Raw genomic sequence first — 25,000 nt, forward strand, 5'->3', positions numbered from 1 at the left:
ACATTCCACTGATGTGATCTTACTAAGATCATAACAAATACATTTTAGAGCATCTATAACTTTTAATGAATGAACTAACGGTTTAGGGTTACTACCGGCTAGTATCTTCAAGAGTGTTATTCAACACTCAACACTGGAGTACTCCTTTAATCTGATGGTGAAAAATTCCATTTTTAAAATGTTTAAGTGGTGAACAAAGGCATAAAAAGGTGAAAAAAGGCATCTTCAGGTTATAAAAACATAATGTTTTATTAAGGGATCTTGTCCCAGCAGTGACAAATAATATTGCTGCTTTAGCAGAATAAAAAAAATATATATAAATAAAAAAAAAAAAAAAAAAACATGAATGAAAGACTTTTAAAAACAACATGTACAATTACCAAAAATTACAGCCAGGGGGAAATATAGAAAGAAATATTTTTGTAGTGAGCGTGTGTTTATTTTGAAACTGTATGTGTGCCTCGCTCACCCTCTATCACCCCCCTATCCCACACTGTTTAGTCTCCCATGCTGAGGGTTGCACTACTGTGTAAAATACCACACCCTAATGACAGCATCACCTGTCAGCCCTGCTGTGATGTCACAAAGCCAGACCATGCGACAGAGCTCCGGTGACAGCACACACTGCTCAGTCACCGTGACGAAGAGATTCCAGAAATAAGGGCCTAGCTCACGGCTATGAAAAGTGAAGGGAGTTTGGCGAGTCCAGCCTTGCCCCAGTGCTTTGCACATTCCCCACCACAACCCCCAAACCAGCAATGCGACATTTGCCTGCAGTTATTACAAAGAACAACATGACCACAACCCCGCATGGGGATGCCCAGAAGGGTTGCTTATCGAAACAGCTCTTAAGTATTTCTTTATTTTTCTAACAGTGGAAAGAAAATTTAAACAGGCTTCTTTTCAGATCTGCACAGATCTCAGAAAGATAAACGAAGCCGTTCCTCCCCAGGAGTGGTGAATAATAAACCCGGTCCATTGCTGACCTGCGATTACCTTCTCTGTTGGGCCCTTCTCTTTAGAGTAGATTGCCATGAGCTCAGTGTCTTCAGTGTCTTGGTCCCCGTTAGACTGGGCTCCTCCATTGACAACCACCTGCAGAAGCACAACAGCAAACAAACCTTTAATAGCAGAGACTACAATACTGTGCACGCTCCCAGCTCAGACAAGCCTTTAACAGCAGAGAATACAATACCTAATTGGAATGGAAAGAAATGTGCAGAACGTGGTCATTATTCTTCAGTGTGGCTGGACTCTAAGAGGAGCTGGGAGACAGGGCTGGGGTAGCAGTGGGTAGTGTTGAGAGCTGCATGCAGTGTGCTCTGTGCCCCTGCGATGAGGCAGCACGGCTGCTGCTGTCTATGTGTGTTGTTTAACTGTATTATTTGGTTTAATTGTAAAAATCAATAAAACGACGATAAAAGGCAGTTATGTGCAACCTGCCAACTCCTGACTCTGCCGTTTCTCTCTCCACCTCAACCCCTGTTAGCCAGCCTGTTTTGCAATCTAATGCAGTGACGTTACCCTTCCACAGAAACTCATAGCAATAGTACTGACCAATAGAACTGGGCCTCGTATTATCATAGTACTGACCAATAGAACATCACAGCTGTTCTGTCACATAGTTCATGGGGGGGGGGGGGGTTGAGATTAGACATTTTATTTGTCATTAAAATCCCCCCCCACCACCACCACCACACACACAGACACCATGTAGTGTATTTGACACTTACAATTGCACCAGACTGCACACATATCTCCTATTGTAAAAACAGAACAGTATTCAGTAAATCACATACTAAAAGTCCCTACATAGCATATGCAGTTCAGTTTCCTTTTAAGAGCTACTGAGAGATAAATGCATTTTATTGAGAGAAGATGGTCTTTTGAACCCTAGACTGATCTAAACAGAGTGATCCAGGCTGCAGTAGTTGCCTTGTTGAAGGTCTCTCAGTGTTCAGAGCGTCACACAGACCAGATCTCTCAGTGTTCAGTGTGTCATAATAACCAGGTCTCTCAGAGTCTATCCAGACCCTGCGCCCCTGCCTTCCTGTCCCCCACACAGCTGTGCAAACACAGCGATGCACCAGACCCCAGCACTGCAGGGTTTATCTGTACGCAGGGTCAGTCCACCAAAAGTGCTCTGCTCGGTACATCGCTAAATCGATATCATGCTAACCCTTTTAGCTGTGATGATTTTGTCAAACTATTCCTTTAAAATGTTGCCAACTAGGAATACACATCTGGAAATGTAAGCCATGTCCCATGACAGTGGCCACAAACTGGAAATTTTACAGCTACTTAGAGTGCTTGAATTAGGGAAATTCACACAAGAGCTGCAAAAATTCTGCCCGGACAATCCTTTCTGTACAACCAGAATAATCAAGGAGAAAAATCAGAGAATTCTTATTCTGCACTAGCTGGAAATCAGGAGACGGAGAGTTGCCACAATGCAAGAGTCATTTTTGAAATGACTGTTTTTTCTTGCTCCAGACTTCCGACTGGTCGTGATGTTTTGGCAGCTGGCTCCTCCGATCCTACAGTCAGCATAGCTGAAGCTTTACATCGAATGATAAATGGATCCATAACTCTAACCCTAACCCGCGATGCCTTTGTTCGAGCTGTGCAAAATCGATTTATAGACAGGCACGACACTCAAATATTCTTTGCATTGCTTGCTGCCCAATCAGACACATATTGACACTGTCGACCCAAGGGATTTTTTTTTTTTTTTTTACCTGAAAAAAGGACCAGGGGTCACAAATGGAGATTAGACAAAGGGGCATTCAGAACAGAAAATAGGAGACACTTTTTTTTTTTTTTTTTTTTTTACACAGAGAATCGTGAGGGTTTGGAACCAACTCCCCAGTAATAATGTTGAAGCCGACACCCTGGGATCCTTCAAGAAGCTGCTTTATGAGATTCTAGGATCAATAAGCTACTAACAACCAAACGAGCAAGATGGGCCGAATGGCCTCCTCTCGTTTGTAAACTTTCTTATGTTGTTAATGCATAATTGTGTCCGACTGGGGGTGGAGGGGGAATCAAAGTCTTACTATATGCAGAAGCTTGACAGTCCAACGTCTTGAGGTTCACAGTAGTCTGACACCGAAGAATGGCCCTGCTGTACACAGTGTTAGCAATTGCTAGGGCTTTAAAAACACGCACCCACCAGCCTGTGTCAAACCCCCCATAGGTTTTCACATCAGCTCTACTGAAGTCAAGCAGACAATCGCAGGTGGAACCCCGTCCCTCTCCGTATTCTACCCTAAGAGGTCGACTCATCTGCCTATTAAAACACAGCTCACACTCCCCTCGTTGATCGTACCCTCAGAGTGATCAAACCATTTGAATTTGGATTCTGAACAGCCACCTCTGTAACCTAAGCAGTAGACCAAAGCGAACCTGGATTATAACCGCGTCTTCATTGCAGTTTAAGAGACACACCCAGTTCCATATCAATCCTAGATCATATCCCACCTCGTCAGCTTATAATACAGACCAACGTCATGAATAAAACACATCGTTCTGTGCATCTCATAACCTGCAATGAAACAGAGAGGAGAACCCTACCCCTCATTACTATACAGACCAGTAACCCCGGTTTTCAGCTCCCTGCTCTTTGCTGTAGGCCACTAGAGGTCTCCATCGCCCTTGGGTTAGAACCCTCCCCATTGAACCCCATTCGTGCACACTGCTCCACAGTGGACTGGAGTCCTGCTGACAGAGTGGCTCCACAAGGAAGGAAGTGAGACCGGTCTCTGGTTAAACATACCCGTGACCCACTACTGCTGCTGCTGCTGCTTTCACATTTAATACCCACTGATCATGTGCTTGGAACAGTGAGGATTTTGCAACACTCTGATGTGCTGGAAACACATCTTTTAAAAAGAACAGAAATAGAGAGAACAGCTTTCCAGTAACTCTGGCCTAGCATGTCTTGCCAGTATTTCACGTGGGTCTCACGTCCCCGTCCCCCCCCCAAAATCAATAGCATATTGTTACACATTAACCATGCAGTCAATGGCAAATAATATTTTTTATTCAGAGGAGAAAGTTCACAGCACAGAGGAAATATGGTTTGGAGAGACAGAAGACAAAAAAAGATAAAAAGCAGATAAGCCTCTCGTTTATCTACAGTTTGCAAAAAGACATTCACCCGACCACACATTACGCTGAGCAGGGGACCATTTTGCAGAAAATTTACATTTTTCTTCAACTGACTACTTAAGCTGCAAGTAATAAAGTGTAATAAAGTATTAACTCATCATTACTTGATGAAGGTTGCCACATTACTTTTTTGGTTTCACAAATAAATGAGCAAGTCCTGTATGTATATGAAGATCTCAAGCAGGGCTACAGAAACATGCAATCTGTCACAGAAACCTGTCAGGTAGTGTGGATCATTGATGCAAAACTATTTAATCTGGGTTATGGTGATGTTTTGCAATCTAATTCAGTCCAGTTTGCTCCTGTTTGATCAGACGCAGGAACAGAACTGGATTGTTTGGAAGTTTCAGAGCCACCTCACTGCGAGATAACGGAATGCTACTGGTAGCCATGGAGACAGCAGTCCTGGCGTGAAAGAACACTGGACTGCAGGAGAAACTTTGAAGCTCTGGCCAACTCTGATACGGAGACCGGCTTTTCAAACAGTTCACAGCCCTGTTCTCGGGTCATATGAGGAAAGAAAGGGCTTAATGCCACCTAGCCCCCCCCCAGACTGGAACCCAGGCCTCCAGAAGGCTGGTCAAGGGCATTAACATTAACCCACTAGCGCCACCTAGCAGGGACAGCTTTGGGTTACACAAACATATGCAAAATGTAATGTTTGATACTTCAGTCTCAAGATTTCTAAGGGAAAAAAAAGGCATGTTTCTCCTGACGCAAACAAGTTTTTTTTTTAGCTTTATTTGAGTTATTCCTGAGCAAAGCGTGCTGCTGTCAGCTGACTGACCCTTCTTGTATGTCTCAAACCTCACTCAATTCAATGAATATTAAAATCTGCTCTAACTTCAGGCACTTTAAGCAAAGCAGTCCGGATAGCTTCTTTGAATACTGTGTCCGACGAGAGAGAGAGAGAGAGAGACTGAACGAGACGCGCCCTGTGCAGCTGCTAGCAGCAAACCAGCATTTAAATAAACCGGCGAACCTCAGGAAGGACTCATGGTTAATTACAGACCAGACGCTCTCCGACAGGCAAAAAGATGAAACATACAAAAGAGCAAAAACTGTTCTCTGTACTGAAAAACAAAGACAGACAGATGGGTGGAGGCTCACAATTGTGTTCACTTCTGTTACTTCACAGATCCCTTTTAAAAAGTCCATGTCACCCCTTCTCCAAAAGGGAATTGTCAGCTGTAGAGCCTGTGTTAACCGTGGCCTGAACTCCTCCAGCGTACTGGCTCATCTGCTGATCGGGGTGCCACTGTGGCACTGTTGATGAGCTGTTGTGAGAGACATTCAGGACTTATGGATAGCGTGGTTTTCTTTTAACATGCGATTTAGGTACCGTTTGCTGTGTTCTTGCCGTTCTGCGTATAGACACACGTATTCGCACAGATGTTCTCTGTCGTGTTCACTTTACTCATTATATGATGACATATAAAGCTCTGAAGGGACCGACTCCCTGTTATATAAATATCTGGTGCACAAATATATTCCTTCATGGAATGTGCGTCAAAGGACTCTGGTCTTTTAACGATTCCAAATGCAAGGCTACGTTCAACGGGAGCACTCCACAGTCATACAGCAGTCATCCTGGTGTGCTCAAGGACTCAGACTTTGGTCATTTTGAAATCTTAAAACACTTTTATACACTAGCATTTCCTAATGTTTGCATCGCTAGGGTCTGCTGTCTTTTTATTGAACTGCACAGTGCTTTGTGAGGTTTGTACATGAAAAGGTGCTATATAAAATAAAGTTTATTATTGGTATTAATTCCTGTGGAAGTGCAAATTACCATGCGCCAGGTCAGTGGCAGAGCTTGATTCAAAACAAGTTTTAATACAGTTTGTTTGTGGATAACAGAAATCATCCGTACAGAGTGACGCTACATACAATTCATTATATTCTTCTTCTTAGCTTCCTTATGCATGCTCCTGCAAGAATAGGCTCCAGCAACATAGCAGGTTAGAAATGCTAAAGTAGACTCTTATTCACAGCAATCGCAATCACCCAGGGAAGGAAACAAGGCTCCCGTTGCAGAGCAGTTGGAAACGTTCCTGGTTTTACTAGGAGCTTAAAATCAGACACTCCTGAGCTTGTTACCTATACACTGGGGCTGATCAAGCTCGTATCAAAGTCTTATTGCCATCCCAATCAATGGCGTGATTGATCATGTTCTCCTGTAGCCCTTCCAGATTGATCTTTGGTGTAAATATATGCAGTTGATTTCACACAGAGGCTCAGTTTGAGGAGTCAGCGTCTGTGCTTGCGCAGGCGAGATACGTCTTTAAAATGCAGGCGGCATTTTAACAGATTTGTCCATCAGCACAGTTCGGGGAAACTCGATTATGTGAACACTTTCTCTTCTCTCCATCCCCCTAAAATCTGCTCTGCGAAATGCAATCAAATCGCCCGAGCTGCACTTTTAAACGAATTATTTTGTTGAGTAATTAAATTAAGGGAAAAATGGAGAGAGAGAGAGAGAGAACAAAGAAACAAAAAACACACTGGGTTACAATAACATCTAAATGTCAAGTGACCCTGCTGGGCTAATTCCTTAATCTGCTTTTCATTTTCTGAAGCATTCCTTTTTTTTCCCCCTCTCTCTAAGATAAGAAGCACTATTTTACACAGTTATAAATGCATGGAATAGCCGACTAGGTGATGCATCTAAAACATTGGGAACATTAAAACACAATTCGATTCTGTCCTGTTAAATTGCAGCCCCCCTAGTCGGGGTGGGAGGTGCGCTAACAAGGGACTCTTATTTTTACCTGATTTCTCTTATGCTCCTATGTTTGAGACCCATTCTCTGTGATAAAGATGCTGTGATGTTGGTTCATGCTCTTAAACCACTGCGCTGGCTTCCTCTTCAATTCAGGATTCATTTTAACATTCTGCTTACAGGACCCTTCATGGCTCTGGGGCTTTATATTCACAGGCACGGTCGCACCTCATGCTCCTGGTCGCACCCTGAGATCACTGAATGCTGAACTTCTGGTAGTTCCCAGAAGTGATCTGAAATCAGGAGGGGCAAGGACCTTTAGCTGCTCTGCTCCCTGCCTTTGGAACTCCGTCCCGAGTCATATCAGGAACGCTGGCACAGACCAATCAAATCAAATTTAAAACCAGGATTTGTTTGCTTCGGCTTATCCTTGAGCTGGATTGATTGGCCAATGGCTTTGGGTTTTCATTGTAAAGCACCCTGGGATGCTCTGCACGAAGAGTGCTATAAGCAAGCATACCGTGTTGCACTGTACTGCACTGTATTGCACTGCATGTTCCTTTACCTCCCTCGCTCTTCCTTTGCTCTTCTTTCTCTCCCTCATATATATCCTGAATGTCTGTGATGAGTAACGACCTGTAATCTATTCTTAGTGGTAACAGACTAGGGGAGAGACAGAGAGATGCGTAATAGAGCTGGCGTATTGTAGTGAAAGGCCAGGCCTCCTTATCTCTCCATCTTCTAATAAGGTGTCTGCCTGCTTACTGATGTTTTCCACACAGAGAGCAGGTGCTGATGAGTCAGTGATAGCGAGAGGCCGGGGGAGTGCGTCTGGAAGAGGGCAGAGGATTAATAAAAAAAAAAAAAAAAAAAAAATCAAAACACACAATGCTCCAGTTTCAGTCTACGATTACAGCTTCCAAAAAAAACCCCACACAATTAAAATTTAGATTAAGATGTAGCAAGCAGGGTTTGTTCAATAAAGAGCTTTTGTCTACTTTATTTTCGCTTAAATTTTGACGAGAATAGCGGTATGCCTTTGCTGTGGGAGTTGTACTGCTGCAGCGGACGAAGGATTTCAAACAGTATGCGAAAACAGCACATGGCACTGATATCGCAACCTCCTTCTGGTTTTGCTTTAGCTTTTAGGAGGGCAGAAGCTAAGGCCCTCTCTACACTACATACCCGAGTTCCCACGCTGCAGTACCATTTCGAATTCGGTCAGGATTACTGCGTACAAACACTATAAAACAGTTCAGAGCAGCGCAACGAACAGCGGGACTCAATACAATAATATCCCACCATGCACTGCATTTTATGTTTCCAACCCCGCTGGAGCCCGTGCCGGCTGAAGCACTTCTTGGCACGAACGTTACGGCTTTGTTTCTTAAACCCACAAGGCATCACTGCGATGGAGAGGCCAGCAACGGTCTTGCCATCGGCAGACTTGTGCAGGCTGTTTGAACATGTTAAACAAATGAATCCGACGCTACAAAACACGCTTCTGTTACGATTAGCCCCGTTGAGCGATCCATTTGGGTTAAGCCAAGAGCTGGTGTGTGGGGAGTATTTGCAATGTCAATGCGGCAAACATCAAAAGAGCATTTTGGGATACTGGAGGATACACAGAACATGTGGTTCGGTATTACACTATCCACATTGCTGACAAACTGCACTACCTGATGCACTCTATCTGAGACTGGATAGGGTCTAAAACTACCTAATGTAAACTAACTGGTAAGTAAACAACATCTGGGAGCACAGGCGGCTAACCACTGGCACCATATTGTACAGTGAAATTGAACCCGACTGTGGCACCACAAAGGGTTAAGACCGAAGCTGCTATTAAAATACCTCTTACCACTGCAGTGTGAAACCTGTCTAACCCAGCCCCTCTACAAACCGCTACTCTTTAAAATGCTTTCCTGTTAAATTTGCTGACGCTGTGCCTTAAACACAATTATGGAGTCTGCATTTCTTTATTGGTTCGCATGTGTACCTGTGGACCAGTTACGCGAAACCCTGTTTATAATGTGGGTATGGTACATCCATGAACTAATACTGTATGAAGCGAAACAGACTTTTTAAAGTGTCTGTCATTTATACCTTGTGATGATGGCTTAGACAGCTTTTACTGTACAAATGACAATTTTGACATTGCTTCTGCTAAATTCACTGCTGGGTTCCCCAGATTGGCTGGTGGGCCCGCCAGTCATTCAAGCCCCTCCCTCCCCCAGAGTTAGGCTATGCAGCGTGGTTCTTTAAGTGCTTCACTGTCAGCCATGTTGGCTCTGAATGCTCCGCTCTGTACTGCACAGAGCCACAATGGCCACAGCAGCACTCCTTGCTACAGCTGGGCTCAGCTGCACTGAAGGACAGGAATTGGGGAGGAAGGGAGAACAGTGGCCCTGACCCAGTTGGAACACAGCGACGCAGTGTTTACAGAATGTGAACCCATTTTTGGAAATGCGCCACAGACAGAACAAATATTTAGAGTGCATACTTGTACTGCCTCAGTTATTTAAACTATATTCCTTACCTTAAAAAAAAAAAAAAAAAAAAAAACACACATGGATGTGAACTAAATATATACATACTTATACAGGGATGGAAATAAGGCTCCTATTGCATAGCAACTTCACCAGTTCCTGGTTTTAATACAAGCTTGTTAAGCCATATTGTTTATGTAACAAGCTCAGGTGTGTCTTATTAAACTCAAAGCACCTTACAATGGGAGTCTTATTTCCACCTCTGTTATATCTAACTTTATAAAACACTCCACAAGCAAGGCAGAAAGTAGTCAACCTAATCTATTTGAGTTTTTGATTGTGCACACACTAGAAAGACAAACCACGCAGGAGAGAGACAATGAGGTGAGAGAGACAAGAAGGCATCATTACAGCAGAGAGAGAGAGAGGGGATGAAGATAGAGAGGGCAGGTTTGGATGGAGGTAGAAAGGTAAGCAGGGAGAAAGTGGAGGGAGCGAAGGAGGTCTTTACTCACAGGATAGAATGACTCCGACTGTTTCGATTCGTCGTCGTACTTCCCGTCGGCCCCGCCCCCTGCCTCCGCAGACTTGGTGTTCTTGCCGACGCCCATCGCTCAGTGTCCGCCTCTCCGAGCTCGGGTACGAAGCAGCACGGAGTGGGTGAACCCTGCCTGCCTGCCTGCCTCCTCTCTCTCTCTCTCTCTCTCTCTTTCTCTCTCTCTCTCTCTGCTGGAAGAGGAACTCTGTCACCGGGCAGTCCACTGTCACATGATCCAAGAACTACACACGTCTCAGGAGGGAAACACACTCTGATTGAGAGAAAACAAACACAGTGCTGGGCTCAATTACAGCAGGACTGTTTGCTAAAATTACAACTACAACGCTATTGTGTTCAGTTAGTTACAATCAGGCTGCAATAAGTACAATTACACTAACATAGTTACATAAAGCAGCTACACACTAACATGTTACTCTGTGTATTCTCGATAACGAGCAAATCACAGGCGCAAATGCAGAAACACAATAGGCATGCCAAGTCAAGCGTCCCTATAATGCTTGTTCCAGCTGGACTACACCATTACATTCATAGGAGTTACTGCAGCGCAGAATAAAAAGAGCAGTTACTGGAAAAGCCTTTCAAACACCTTCACCGGCCTAGCTGTATTTATCAGAATTATAAAGCATGGTTAATTCAGAGGGTGTCCTGCAAAGACACCAGCTGCAAAACACTGGAATACCCCCCCCCCCCCCCCCCCCCCCCCCCCCCCCCCCCCCCCCCTCCCTTTCACAAACTTGAACTGTTCGCAGGGGGGACACCTGCTGTGATGTCACAATGCCAGGCCACGTGTCAGTGCTCTGGTGACAATACACACTGCTCAGTCACCGTGACAAAGATTCCAGAAATAAGGGCCCAGCCCACGGCTATGAAAAGTGAAGGGAGTTTGGAGAATCCAGCCTTGCTCCAGTGTTTGGCACACTCCCCTCCACAAACCCAAAACCAGCAATGCAACATTCGTCAGCAGTCATTCTAAACAGTAAAAAAAAACCACAATCCTGCATGGATCAACAGAAGGGTTACTTTTCATAAAAGTGTTTACAGTTGAAAAGAAGCCTGCTGGAGAATGTTTTAGTAAATACACATTACACTGGCTGACTGCACTGGCTACTGATAAATAAATAAAAAAATTCACAACTTGGTATTGAAACCTAGTAGCTACTAGAAGCCAGCTATACCAAACCAGGGAATTTTAGGATTAGGGTTTCAGGGTACCTCTGTCAGTAATCCTGACTTTATCTCCAAAGTGCATTATCCCCCAGCCTAGACCGCTATCCCCGGAGAGGAGTCCTTATCTGTAGCATCACCTTGTCCTAGCTCTCAACACCGCTCCCTCCTGGAGTGCCTGAGCCCAGCCAAAGCTCATAGAGCAGCAAATTGCCCCCCCCCATTGTGGCTCAAGCACAGGCAGCACTGCACAGTAAACAGCAGGGAGACTGGAGACAAGATGGTGCACATTGCAAAGCAGTTTCATAACCCTGACACATGCACCCCATGACTGTTACAGGAGGAATTACCTCTTTTTTTTTTCCTGCACCGTTTTAGGAAGCAACTCGGCACGGGTGTCAAACATCACAAGCTGTGATACTTCTAGTTTAGACTCGTTTTGTATCCCGTTTTGGTTGCCGTTGACTTTAATTTTAAAACCGCAGAAGTTTAAAAGCTGCCCGTGGCCTTATCAGTTAAGCTCATTGAGATGAAGGGTGGTTTCGGATGACCTTGCAGGATCGACAGGAATTTGAGAGCTCAAGGGTGCTTTTAAACTCCTCTGTTCTTTCAGCGTCAGAGAGCTTCTACATGCAAGTTAAATATCCCTTTAAAAAAACACAGAGGATTGTTGGCAGAAGCAGGAGGAGTCCGATACAAGGTTAGCACTTCTGCACTGCAATGAGCAGACACGACAATACAGAGGTTTAACTGTTTCATGCATGAAATATTGAAAATAGCTGGGTTAAAAAAAGTAGTCTTTCCCATTGCTTTATATGGGAAAATATGGCATCCTTACATGAGGTCATCATGCATTCGCTTGCTCGTCTTCCACATGTCCCCAGATTATATTTATAGAAGAGGTTTTTTTTTTTTGTATCTGTTCCCCTACAAGATTGCAGACCTGGGGTCAACCGCAGTTGTCATGGTGCAATTCCCAATATATTACTATGTAATTGTAAGTGACCTGCACAATTGTAATTACACCACGTTATAGTTCAATTACACACTTGCTTGTCGTTCGAGCATCATCATTATTCTCCTTGTATTTTCAACCTCTTTTAGCGACCCTGTTAGTTTGAGAAGACGGTACAGAGTGTGTTTCTGTACTCGTGGCTGTGATTCTTGTTTAGAATAAGGAGAGGAAGGATGTCACATGGGCGCAGTCGTTTATGTCACTTTGTAGTCTAATTGCCATTATAGTTGTAATTGCTGCAGTGTAATTGTAATGGCAACTGAACAAAACTGCACTGTAACCGTAAATTGTAATTTCAACAAACAACTCTGTCGTAACTGAAAAGTGTGCGCGTGTGAAAATGTAAGAGTGATGCATGGACAGGTTCCTACATGTATCCACCACAGTCTCTCAATTATAGGTGCTAACCAAGTTTCACACAGCTACTGTAATAGGGGTTTCTGATCCATTGCGTATTACATATATTGACACAACCACTCCTGAAAGATCTAGCACTACACAGCTTTCTAATCGGTGTTGCCGAGTTTCTCATTTCTGGATTGGCACTCATTTAAAACCAATGCCTGCCTGACTGGGCGGAAAACAGTAAATCAGGCTGGGTTGATACACATATACCATGGTTGGGAATAAGACTCCTATTGCATAGCAGTTTCACCCATTCCAGGTTTTATGACGCGCACTCAACCAGAGGTGGGGAGACGTCACGGGCCCTCTTCATGTGCACTGCGGCTAGCTGGACTACCCTCAACACATTTACCAGGTTCTACCGACTTAATGTCATAGATCCCTCTATGCCTTCAATAGGCACTAGGGTCCTTGAGGTTGCACGCTCACACCACCAACACTAGATGGCGGTAGCAAGACGGACCTCAGATGCTGTCCGCTCAGTCTCCCTCAGGATGGCTCTGGTATACTTTCCCCAAAAATATTCAAATTTGGCGGTCAGCTTCGAATTGAAAGGGAACACAAGAAAGTTTACAATAGGTTACAGATGTAACCCCGGTTCCCTGAAAGAGAGGCTGACCGCCACCCTGGCGAGGTCGCATCACTCGCATTGGTGGGTTCAATGCAATAGAGGCCGATTCTCCACTCTGTGACTATTACCTTGGCGAGACGGGACCGAGGACGTCACTCCGCAGAGGGTCCTATCGGCAGCTTGGATATACAAAGCATGCCAACAATTAGGCATATCCCAAAAGTATAACTGGCGGTCACCTTCTCTTTCAGGGAACCAGGGTGACATCTGTACCCTCTCATTTCAAATGGTACATCTGTACACAAATCAGAGGTGCGGTCACCAACTACAGACAACACTTGCGCACTATTTAAACTATAAACACGCAAAGTTCATTGCACTTGTCAGCTGCAAAAAGTAATCACTCGGCAGAATGAGGCTACAAACAGTACAGACATGAAGTTACTGTTTCAGGATCACTTCACTGTCTCAGCAAGTTACTGTATTTGAAGAAGTCGAATCTGACAGCAACCAACTCACTCCTGAAGGGGCTCCAGTAATCGGCTCCTAAGGCAAAAACTTTGTCTGGAGCCCTAGTTTGTAATTTTGTTTTAAATAAATTTTAAAAGAATAAAACAGGAAAACAAAACTGCTTTACCAGTGCTGTGAAAACACTGCCAATACCCAGCCCTACTGCAGGCGAGATGCAATAACAACAAGAACATCCACAACACTTTTCAATGTAAGCGAACGAGAAATGCACCTCAAGCCAGCGGCCACAAATATCCTTCACCGATTCGCTTCTAAAGCAATTTGTGAAACTATGAAGTGAGCAGCTGAAGCTCCAGCTTCATCTTTCTGGATTTCCCTGCATTTGATTTCAGACAGTTTTATGATTGTTGTCTGGCAGGATATATTTAGGTAAGTTTCATAACGGGTGTTATAAGCATTGAGAAATGACATCCGGAAACACGAAAGGTAATTAAAACACCTCGCACGGTTGCGCAAACATTTGGAGACCCACCCCTCCAAATAAAACCGGTTTGTTTAAGCTCAATGCGGTTTTGTTTATGACGGTTTATAACACGTAGGTAATCGTTTCTTATTCGAGTACATCGATCTAAAATAAAACAATCGCATCCTTCTTTAAATAAGCAGACACACACATACTGGCAATATATTTTGCGCGCTGCACCTGTAGTGTGAACACGGCCGATGGTCAAAAGCGTGACATATGTTGATGAAATATAAAACGCAATAAACCTAACCATCATTTTTTTTTAAAGTGAATTTTACACCGTGCGGCTGGTACACATGATAACAGCACACACATGGACCTATGTTCACTCCCCCCCATCCCGTACTGTGTTTGCATTAGTTTTGCTGTGCGCGGTGGTTATGTACAGTACGATGTGCCAACATGTAACTCATACAATGTTTTCGCACCGTGCGCATCAAAGCGGATACATGACACGATCACATCTACTCCCATTTCAGAATGAGATCACTCAGTTGTTTCCCGACTACGGACACTTAATATTACAAACAGCACCTGGAAACTTGGTACATAGAAACATTGATGAAGAATACCACAGTGGAACGTTATATATCGTTTTAAAAATGTTCTCCCTTTTCTATCCAGCTACAGGATTTGTAGTCTGAAATATATAATACGTATTACATAAAACATAACAGGTGTTATATATATATATATATATAATATATATATATATATATATATATATATATATATAATATATATACGAATTATGTAGTTTGTTTTATACACACACACTCACATATCTAGCGCTCCGTTGCAATATTCTACATCAAGATAGATGACATAACACTCTTATAACACACACACACACACACATCACAGTTATGGGCAAAACAAAAACGTGCGGGGTGTCGCACTGGAAACACGAGTCTAAAACCACAACACACGCTTCAAAACCGACACACATCGGGTAGGAACCCAGACTCTCCACCCTCGATCCACCAGATCACAATTAAATACACAAACACGTTCCGATAATCTTAAAAAAAAATATGGGCACATGCGTGCGTTTCCCAGATAATCTCTCTACACGAGTTCCACTGACTCCGTGTGTGTGTGGTTGACCTTATGTAAAAAAAAATAATAAAAAAAAAATATGGGCACATGCGTGCGTTTCCGAGATAATCTCTCTACACGAGTTTCACTGACTCCGTGTGTGTGTGTGTGTGTGTGTGTGGCTGATCTTATATAAAAAAAAAATAATAATTATATATATATATATATATATATGGGCACATGCGTGCGTTTCTCAGATAATCTCTCACCGCAATCGCACGCAGTGCATCGCATTTCTCTGCACTGTGTGTGTGTTTTATTTATTTATTTTCATTCTTTATTTTTAAAGAATGAGATCAAGCTCCCGTTTCGCCGTGCTGCGTTATATACAGCAACACTCGGACAGCCTCAACCATTGTTCAAACACAGCGAAATCCCTTAAGCTAAAAAAAAAAAAAAAAAAAAAAAAATCTATATATAAAAACACATTCAAAACGTATCAAATACAACACCACAGCAGCAAACACCTTACCTGTACTCCACAACGACGGCCAAGCGAGACGCTTGTGCAATCTGCAGTCTTGTGCGCGTCCTGTCCGGCGGTGTGGTGCAGGGAATGTTTCCACGATCACACGGAGCTCTTTGGAAAGCAGCTTTCCGAGGCACACTGGCGGACGGGGGGGTGGGTCAGTGTCTCAAAGCAGAATGGTTACACCGTGTTCCCGTAAAGACGCTGAAAGAGCCGCTCACAGATATAACGGGCTCTTCGGGTTAGTGGACCGCCCACCTAACCCCCCCTCCCCGGATAGCATCACGGGATCTGATCGCCCTCGTTTTTTTTTTTTTTTTTTTTTTTAAGTCTCTCGAAGGTGCGCGACATATTTTTTTGCGCTCACCCTCTTCCTATGAAAATTTAAAACCAAAAAAAAAAAAAACATACGGCGTCTTTTTTTTTTCCTCGTCGCTTGCCCATCTCGCCATCTAGTGGACTTGATAATAGCACAGCCCCGCACAGCAGCTGGCTGACCTAATTAAACAATGTTTTATTAATCTGTCTCACAACTGCAGAGATCAAACATAACATCCCATAGTAATATGTTTCCCCCCCAATATGTTAGTAACCCTAACATGATCAATATACATACTTACTCCTGAGTTTTTAAACCTCCGCATGGGCATCATCGCGCATTGAATTCAAATTGGCGCCACCTAGGCTACTGTATCCAAACGCAGGCACGCCAATTAGAAATACGTTGGTTCAGGGTGCTGTAGTTTGAAGCATACGTTTGACAGAGCTTCTTATGGTTCGTTTACAGTGTAGCGCAGCAGGAGCACCACTGCTTAGTAGAATCAACCGTCTGCGTTCAATGCAAAACAGTTGACCGTAAGCGTTTATATAGCTAGTAACATTTCAAACCTGCGCAGCGTGTACGCAGCGCATACGTCGTGTATTTACGATTCACCCATGAGTAGAAAAAAAAAAAAAGATAGCCAATATGAATGCAGTTGTATAAAAACTAAAAACACTTGGTCAAAAAGAAGTTGGCGCCTTTTGATTCTTCCCCCCCGGGCGACATTGTGGCTCAACAGACGGTATAGAGCACCCGGAGCCAAAATGGTCTACGCGGGAAACAGTTTCATTCATCCGCAGACGAAAGGGAGGCGTGGCCATGACGTCATGAAATTCATTAAATAACACCAGGGCGCGCGCGGCGGGCTCAGTTCATTTGGCGCAAAACGTGTAAGGGGTGCAGGAGCCTCTTAGTCAGTCACTTTCTCATTCGCTGCAGCAAATAACGCGATCAGTAGTGTTGTTATTATTTTTTGTTAAGTTTTAAAGTTACACTCCCCCCCCGTGCAAAGATGTTTGAGGCTCGGCTGGTGCAGGGTTCGATCTTGAAGAAGGTTCTGGAGGCGCTGAAGGACCTCATCACGGAGGCGTGCTGGGACATCAGCTCCAGCGGCATCTCTCTGCAGAGCATGGACTCGTCTCACGTCTCGCTGGTGCAGCTCACTCTCCGCAGCGACGGCTTCGACTCGTACCGCTGCGACCGGAACCTGGCCATGGGGGTCAATCTGAGCAGGTACGAGGCTGCGGGAGAAAATAATCAAAGCGGGGGGCTTGCACACGCTGCAGCACGCACACGGAGGCGGGCTGGGCGAGGGAGAGGCGGGTGTACGGGGACTGGTGGACCGGGAGGCGGAGTGCTTTTACAGCCCGAAATAGAGTATCAATCCGGGGGGGTAGGGCTGGAGCTGGGAGGGCAAGATAAGGCCGGAGTTAAGTCTATATATATATAATGCTTAATGCAGAGGGTCTAACTTGCGCAGGCATGTCTGAGCATGCAAAGCAGTAAGAATGCAGCACGGTGCTGTATCGCGGTGTGTAACACAGAGGGGCTGTAGTTGCAATAATATATCGTCTGTGCAAAGAACTCGCTTGCTGTGATTATTTTTATCTGCGTAACAAATACAGGGGGGGAGTGGGGTCCTTTCTTCAAAAGCCCAAGCCGACTGCGCCAGAAAGCCGTCTGCAATTTTAAATACGTAAGCTTTTGTAAATAATCTCCTTTCTGATATCCTTACGAATTCGCGCATTTTAAAAGCCGTTTTGCGACTTCCGCCTTGCAGTATCAATTCGTTCCTGCCACCGGCCGAACTGTAGAGGCATAAATGGGCGCCAGTCAAACCTGCTCTTCCACGTCATTTCGGCGCGAAAGTAACAAAAGGGCGCTGGTGGCGGGAAATCAAACCCTGCGCGCACTGTACTGCAACGGGCCCAGAACATGGGGGCTGATGTCAGCATGCTTTATAACGGTGAACGTGCTTTTCATTTAATGCAAAGGACCACGTACGTGCCTTTTTATTCCAAGTATACACAGGTACATTTTACACTCTGGTATTTAGTACAGAGTAATTGTGACTAATGTATCAGTAACAGTGCATTGCAATGTGAAAACAAAACAGTAACCCAAACCTCGTATCTCCTTGCCTCATTCTGTTCTGGTAATGTTGCAACAGCTAAGAACAGGTGGAGTGATATGACAGTGAGGCGTTTCCGCTGTAGGGCTTACTTTTTTACTCTTATTTTGGGGAGGGGGGTGTGTGTCAAGTATATGATCCTGAATAATTTCAATCAAACAGATTGAGTGACAGCTGCAATTAGTACAGTTTTACAGAACTCTTACTTCGCTGTCTTACTTGAACATATAAAAAAAGATCAGTGAAGTGCTGTAGAGTGTAGCACCTGTGCCATTGTCTGTGTTGACAAACTGTGTTTCAACCAGACTTGTGAAACATAAAGCCAGCACAATTCCAAAGAAATAACTGGAACTGCACACGTTAACATGTTCGGTTGCCAGCTTTTTGTTGTTCTGCTGTATTGAGCTGCAGAATTAGTCACAAGCTGGCTGAGATCTTGACTCTATCTTTTCCTCCTCCATGTGCAGCATGTCCAAGATCCTGAAGTGCGCGGGCAATGAAGACATCATCACTCTGCGCGCGGAGGACAACGCGGACACGCTGGCGCTAGTGTTCGAGACGATCAGTGAGTTCATGTGCGCGGGGGAGGGGGCGTGCACACCACTGTTCACACTACCTGTACAATGCATGACAGGAATGGAGATGTGACACCCACTGCATAGCAGTTTGATCAATTCCTGGTTTCACTAGGAGTTTAATAAGACACACCAGAGCTGGCTCATGTCTAATGTGGATCAGGTTTAAAGCCATTTTCTGTGTTCCCTCTCTCAGACCAGGAGAAAGTGTCCGACTACGAGATGAAACTGATGGACCTGGATGTGGAGCAGCTCGGAATTCCAGTAAGTACCAGTTCAAACTGGACCTGGTCAGCACACCAATCACTTACCCAAATGAGTATCGGACACATACTAATCAATAATCTGCATTGAGAACACTAGTATTCGAAAGCTAACCGGTACTAATCAATAATCTGCATTGAGAACACTAGTATTCGAAAGCTAACCGGTACTAATCAATAATCTGCATTGAGAGCACTAGTGTTCAAAAGCGAAGAGCTAATCGGTTTATTCATTTATTGAAGCTCATAAAGACATGGCGATCACTAAATGTAGGAACGGATGCATCTCTAGTGGCAGCCAGTCCTCTGGGTGAAGGGATTGTGGATCTGTGTGGCAGGGCAGCAGAATGTCCCAGATCTTCAGGGCACAGATTCCAAACCTTCCAGAACCAAATAATTCAACATTTCTAATTAACAAAAGGCTTAATATTTCTATTTCACTTGGAATCTGATGAGAGGTTCGATGAGCTGTGTAAGAAACACCGAAGGGGGTTTCCAGCAACGGTTTCTGCTGCTGACATGATGATCCTGTCAGCTTCCAGAAAATCACAGCTGGAAGCAAGTCTTCAGGTCCCAACCAAGTCCCGCAGCGTGCGTTGTGTGAGTGTGGAGCCTTGCTGCGTGTTTCCTGACCCCTCCCTCTTCCCCTCCCTCCCCAGGAGCAGGAGTACAGCTGCGTGGTGAAGATGCCCTCCGGGGAGTTTGCACGGATCTGCCGAGACCTGTCCCAGATCGGGGACGCCGTCATGATCTCCTGCGCCAAGGATGGGGTCAAGTTCTCTGCCAGCGGGGAGCTGGGCACAGGCAACGTGAAGCTGTCCCAGACCAGCAATGTGGACAAAGAGGAGGAGGCGGTGAGTGTCTGTGTGTCCATGTTCCCAGTGTGTGTCTGTGCATGTGTGTCCACACATTTTATGCTGCATATTTTCCCACCTGAAGTCGTCGGTCCGTTTGCTTAAGTTGCACTATGCTAACACACATAGATAAAAAATAGATCTAAAAATAATGTCAGATTATATGGTTAGGTCATTGAGGGACTGTGGCTTTGAGAGCTTCCCAGTGAGCGTGTCCTGACACCCCCCCCCCCCTGCAGGTGACGATCGAGATGAACGAGCCGGTCCAGCTCATCTTCGCGCTCAACTACCTGAACTTCTTCACCAAGGCCACGCCGCTGTCCAAGACTGTCATCCTGAGCATGTCTCCTGACGTACCCCTGGGTAAGACCTGCGCACAGGGCTGGGGGCAAGATTCCCCATGCAGGGCACTCTGATCCATTCCTGTGCACAGGACTCCTCGTGGAGAGCACTCTGATCCATTCTTGCGCACAGGACTCCTCGTGCAGGGCACTGTGATCCATTCCTGCGCACAGGACTCCTCGTGCAGGGCACTGTGAGCGCACAGGACTCCTCGTGCAGGGCACTGTGATCCATTCCTGCGCACAGGACTCCTCGTGCAGGGCACTGTGATCCATTCCTGCGCACAGGACTCCTAGTGCAGGGCACTGTGATCCATTCCTGCGCACAGGGCACTGTGATCCCTAGTGCAGGGCACTGATCCATTCCTGCGCACAGGACTCCTCGTGCAGGGCACTGTGATCCATTCCTGCGCACAGGACTCCTAGTGCAGGGCACTGTGATCCATTCCTGCGCACAGGACTCCTAGTGCAGGGCACTGTGATCCATTCCTGCGCACAGGACTCCTAGTGCAGGGCACTGTGATCCATTCCTGCGCACAGGACTCCTCCTGCAGGGCACTGTGATCCATTTCTGCGCACAGGACTCCTCGTGCAGGGCACTGTGATCCATTCCTGCGCACAGGGCTGAGGGCAAGATTCCCCATGCAGGGCACTCTGATCCATTCATGTGCACAGGGCTGGGGGCAAGACTTCCCGTGCAGGGCACTTCAATCCATTCCTGGTTTCACTGAGTTTTTTAATAAGACACACATAAGCTTGCTAATCAAGCTGGTAGTTAAACCTGGAATTGGTGAAATTAGGACTTCTATTCACAGGAATCGCTGTCTTTAACAAATACATATTACTAACTTGTTCTGATTTTAACTTGATCTCTCTTGTTTCGCAGTGGTGGAATACAAGATCGCAGACATGGGCCATGTGAAATACTACCTTGCCCCCAAAATTGACGAGGAGGCGTCCTAACCAAGCCCTCGCAGCAGAGGGTGCTCTGGTTACCTCTGTGTGACCCAGCAGCATTGAAAGGAGTCTCTTGTACGTTCACCCCACCCCCTCCCCCAGTGTGTCTCAGTATTTCCTCACCCAGTATGCCTCAGTATTTCCACTGTGACAAAATTGCTCTTTTCTATTGAGTGGACATTTTGCCCATAGCAGGGTTAAAAAAAAATCTGTAGGCCTTTCAGTCTGTTCCAATACTCGCTCCATCCCAGTTCTTGTGTGAAACCAGTCGCTAACCTGTCACTCACAGTGCAAACACAGTCCTGCTCTTTTTGTGAATGAACTGTTTTTAGAATCCACAGTGTTCTACACAAGTGTGCTGAAGTGTTTGCTGCTGTTTTTAAAGGCACTTAAACAGTAGGTCACTGATCCTGGATTCCCCTGCCTAGATTAACATTGGATAGTTCCAGATTATCAGGGTCTGTGAAACCATGGGCCACTTTAACTCAAGTGATATTGCCGGGGTCCCCTGATTAGTGAAACCAGGCACTTAGGAGATCAGCTACAGCGGAGGACAATGTGTTTGTGATTTTAGAAATTGAATTTATGCAAGAAACATTTCGTGGACTGTATGCGAGCAGCTATCCATGCATTTTGCTTGTTTATCTCGATACACAATGTCTGTGCAGGATAAACAGTCATTGCACCCCTAGCTTTCCCACGGTGCAGGATCCCTGATGTTGACTCTGACAGCTGTCTGCTTTCGACAGCACTTCTGAAAATGTTTGCTATGGGTGCTTTAGTCCCAGCTTGTAGATAAATACTATTTTTTTTTCTGTAAATATGTTTTCCAACGTCCAATTTTGTTACCCAGGATATAAATTTCTCCTTTTTTGTTTCGTTTTTTTAAGCCCAATAAACATTTAAATAAAAAATTGAATATTTTGCAAGTCTGAAACATTTATTCTGGTGTTGCTGGAACACTCAAATTGGAAAATCATGACTGCTCAGGTCAGTAAGACCTCCATTTCATTATAATAATTTAAATTTTGAATTGACACAGCATTTTATCTACTGGGTTAGCTGAAGAGGGTTTTTTACCTGCATATCCACCCAAGACCACGAGGGGTCGCTAATGCACCACACTACTTGCAGAGTGCCTCACTTTTGACACATTAGGATTCTGATTAATTCATTTAGTTATCCAAAGTGTATTACAAAGACTAGGGGGTGAACTATGCATCACAATTGCTGCTGTAGTAACTTGAAATAGGACCTCGGTTTTATGTCTCATCCAAAGGATGGAGCACAAGGAGGTTAAGTGACTTGCTCAGTGTCATGGGCAGGGGTTAGGGTGAGGAACAGGTCTACTCGTGGAAGGTGCTAGGTTTGGGGTCGAGTACGGGTCAGATCTGCTCACGGAAGGTGATGGAAAGGTGGGCTTGGGTCTGATTGAACCTGACACCCGGTAACAAGCCTTGTTATTGCTATCATGAGGACCGCTTGTGTGTTTCAGCATTCTACCAGCAAAAACGGTTACTACTGACACCACCAGCATCTCAAGAAAACTACACGCTGCTGTTAAAAATGCATGGAGACACTAAAATATCCTGTCAAACTGAACTACTTTCAGTTGTAAAAATAAATAAATAAATCATTCTAGTTATTCAGGTATTCGTTTTCTTTGAGAGAAACTTGATCCAGGTATGGAACATTAGTTCTCAAGCAATGCACAGCTGTGGTGAAATGTTTTCCATACCCTAGAATTTTAGGATTGAGACATAATTAAGATACTTTATTTAACATTATCTTATCAAAGAAAGTACAAAATGCAGACGTCTATCAGAAGCCACAATAGTAGCGCACTAGTATTTCATGTTAGATTTGGAAATGTCAAAAAAAAAAAAAAAATTCATAAAGTACATGGACAACTACAAAGCACTGCAATTCAATATGTTAACGCAATTATTCAGCAGGTTTCATTGGACTTCATGAAACAAAATTAGTTAATTCTATAGGGTGATGCAAAACTTTTGGCTATAGCTGTATTCCTCTTCCGAGTCGGTATATTCATTAATTAAGGAGTGTGTTTCAGTTCAGTCACTAACACTGTTTAACACAGCTATCGCTACGTGCAGCAGGGGGCGCTATTGCTTATCGATACACGTGTAAGGTCATCACAAAGCTTGGTTTCAGCAGCAGGGAAGTGGGAGTCTCCTTGTTCTTTATAATCTAGCATATGTACAGCAGCGTGCACACTTGTTTCAACACCATATTGCTTCTCTGGTTTTGATTTGGTGCTCAGATGAATCACTAACTGAAAATCTTGGAACCGTGTGAAAATAAGCAAAAGTAGTGATTGTCTAATTTAGTTGATGACTTTAACAGTCCACACATGCAATTCATTTAAATAGTAAGAGAAAAGGAACACAGATACCAATGGTAAAATACATGAGACTTTTTAGAATTTGTTTAAGATGCCTGATTAAAGCACATTTTCACACACAAGTGTGTTTCTGTATCACTGATTACCGAGAGGAAATTGAGGTCTCCATGCATTTGCACACTGTTGTATTTTAAAGGGAACGTGTATTTAATACAATGTCTTTTACAAAGTACCTTCTGTCTCTGCTTTTAAAGATTATAAACTCATTTTATCATCATCTGAATGGTGGTAATTTATTTAAAGGAGTATTTTATCACAATTTATTAATTTCTCAAAATTGTCTTGAATGCTGTTCAAATTGTAGCTGTTTTTATCTGTAAAGCGCTTTGAGATGACTCATCGTGAAAGGCGCTACATAAGATATCAAACTGATTGATTTTGACTCTGCATCAATCTACTCCAGTCATCACATCCAGGTGGCTTTTTAAATACCTTCACCAGGATAAAGTGAGTTACACTGAGTCTCCTGCCAGGAGCTGCACAGTCAGACCTCTCAGTCTGCAATGCATAGTATGTCTGTGCTTGTGACCAGTGCTGAGTTATTTCAGACAGAGTAAACATGTTAATATGCGTCGTTGTTTATGTTGCAAGGAGAGGTCAAAGGTCACGATCAAGGTAATTTTTGACTAAAGCATATACGGGTTCCTATATGTGTTCCCTAGTAACCATGACTCTATCTACACTCTGTAATGTGCTATGAGCTAGTTTTACATTTGACCTTAAGGGAAGGTCAAAGTCAATATCAAGGTATTTATTTTTTTAATAGACCATGCATTAATTCCCATAGGCCTCCACTCTGTGAACTTTCAAGAGTTTTTGTTCCATGGTGTTCATTTTATGTGAAATATAAGCAAACAGAGCAATGCTGAAATTTGACTGGCCCACAGCAGCCATGTTTTTTTTTTACTGTAGCAACTTCATCTGGGCAAACATTAAAGAAAACCATACTTGGATCATGTATGCCAAGTTTTGCTTCAATCAGATTCGCGGTTTTGGAGAAGACATTTGTGTGTTAATTAGGAAAATCCCTGCCCATGTATATCAAGTTTCAGAACTTTGCGATAAGTGGTTTCCGACAAGAAGGTGTTTGTAAATTGTCCAAAATGTGTCGTAAAATCCAATGTGGCTGCCAAACCATGTGAACAATCGCGTCCATTCAGCTGTGGACTTTAGTTCCCATTGGCATCTACAACCCTGTGAAATGTCAAGAGTTTTCGTGCAACGGTTTTCATTTTATGCAACAGAAAGAAAAATAATAATAATCTTAACAATAACAAAAGGCTTCACCCCAGTTTAATCTGCACTCTCTCATCTGCTCATCTTTGTGCTGCAATCCTGTCCCGAGCATCTGGTTAACCTCAGAACTTCATCGTCTGGCCTGAAGAGGACACACACCCATCACTTACATGATGCGCTCGGCGGAACAGGACTGCATTCGTTCTAATAGATGTGCTGATCTGTAATACTCCAGTG

At 44.2% G+C, this 25,000-nt stretch overlaps 3 protein-coding genes across 3 annotated transcripts in view; 1 reads left to right on the forward strand and 2 right to left on the reverse strand.

Annotated features, from left to right (window-relative positions):
* Positions 1–377: 377 nt before the first annotated feature.
* LOC121302356 (solute carrier family 23 member 2-like) lies at positions 378–15,932 on the reverse strand. The gene is made up of 3 exons (XM_041232277.1): positions 15,663–15,932; positions 9,897–10,190; positions 378–1,095 (listed from the first exon to the last, which is right to left on the reverse strand). Exons 2-3 carry the CDS (start codon positions 9,990–9,992, stop codon positions 904–906), a joined length of 288 nt encoding a protein of 95 aa, XP_041088211.1. The 5' UTR covers positions 9,993–10,190; positions 15,663–15,932; the 3' UTR covers positions 378–903.
* A 900-nt stretch (positions 15,933–16,832) lies between these two features.
* Positions 16,833–22,026, forward strand: LOC121302355 (proliferating cell nuclear antigen). The gene is made up of 6 exons (XM_041232276.1): positions 16,833–17,214; positions 18,580–18,677; positions 18,884–18,951; positions 19,610–19,804; positions 20,044–20,167; positions 21,032–22,026. The coding sequence occupies exons 1-6, from the start codon at positions 16,994–16,996 to the stop codon at positions 21,106–21,108; spliced, it is 783 nt and encodes a 260-aa protein (XP_041088210.1). The 5' UTR covers positions 16,833–16,993; the 3' UTR covers positions 21,109–22,026.
* Positions 22,027–24,893: 2,867 nt separating this feature from the next.
* LOC121302187 (putative aminopeptidase W07G4.4) overlaps positions 24,894–25,000 on the reverse strand; it is an 8,680-nt gene continuing 8,573 nt past the window's right edge. The window contains exon 13 of the mRNA XM_041232004.1: positions 24,894–24,905. Within this exon, the coding sequence (XP_041087938.1) occupies positions 24,894–24,905 (12 nt within the window). The remainder of the gene's footprint in view (positions 24,906–25,000) is intronic.

Source organism: Polyodon spathula, chromosome 29 (genome assembly GCF_017654505.1).
Source record: "Polyodon spathula isolate WHYD16114869_AA chromosome 29, ASM1765450v1, whole genome shotgun sequence".
Taxonomy (NCBI): domain Eukaryota; kingdom Metazoa; phylum Chordata; class Actinopteri; order Acipenseriformes; family Polyodontidae; genus Polyodon; species Polyodon spathula.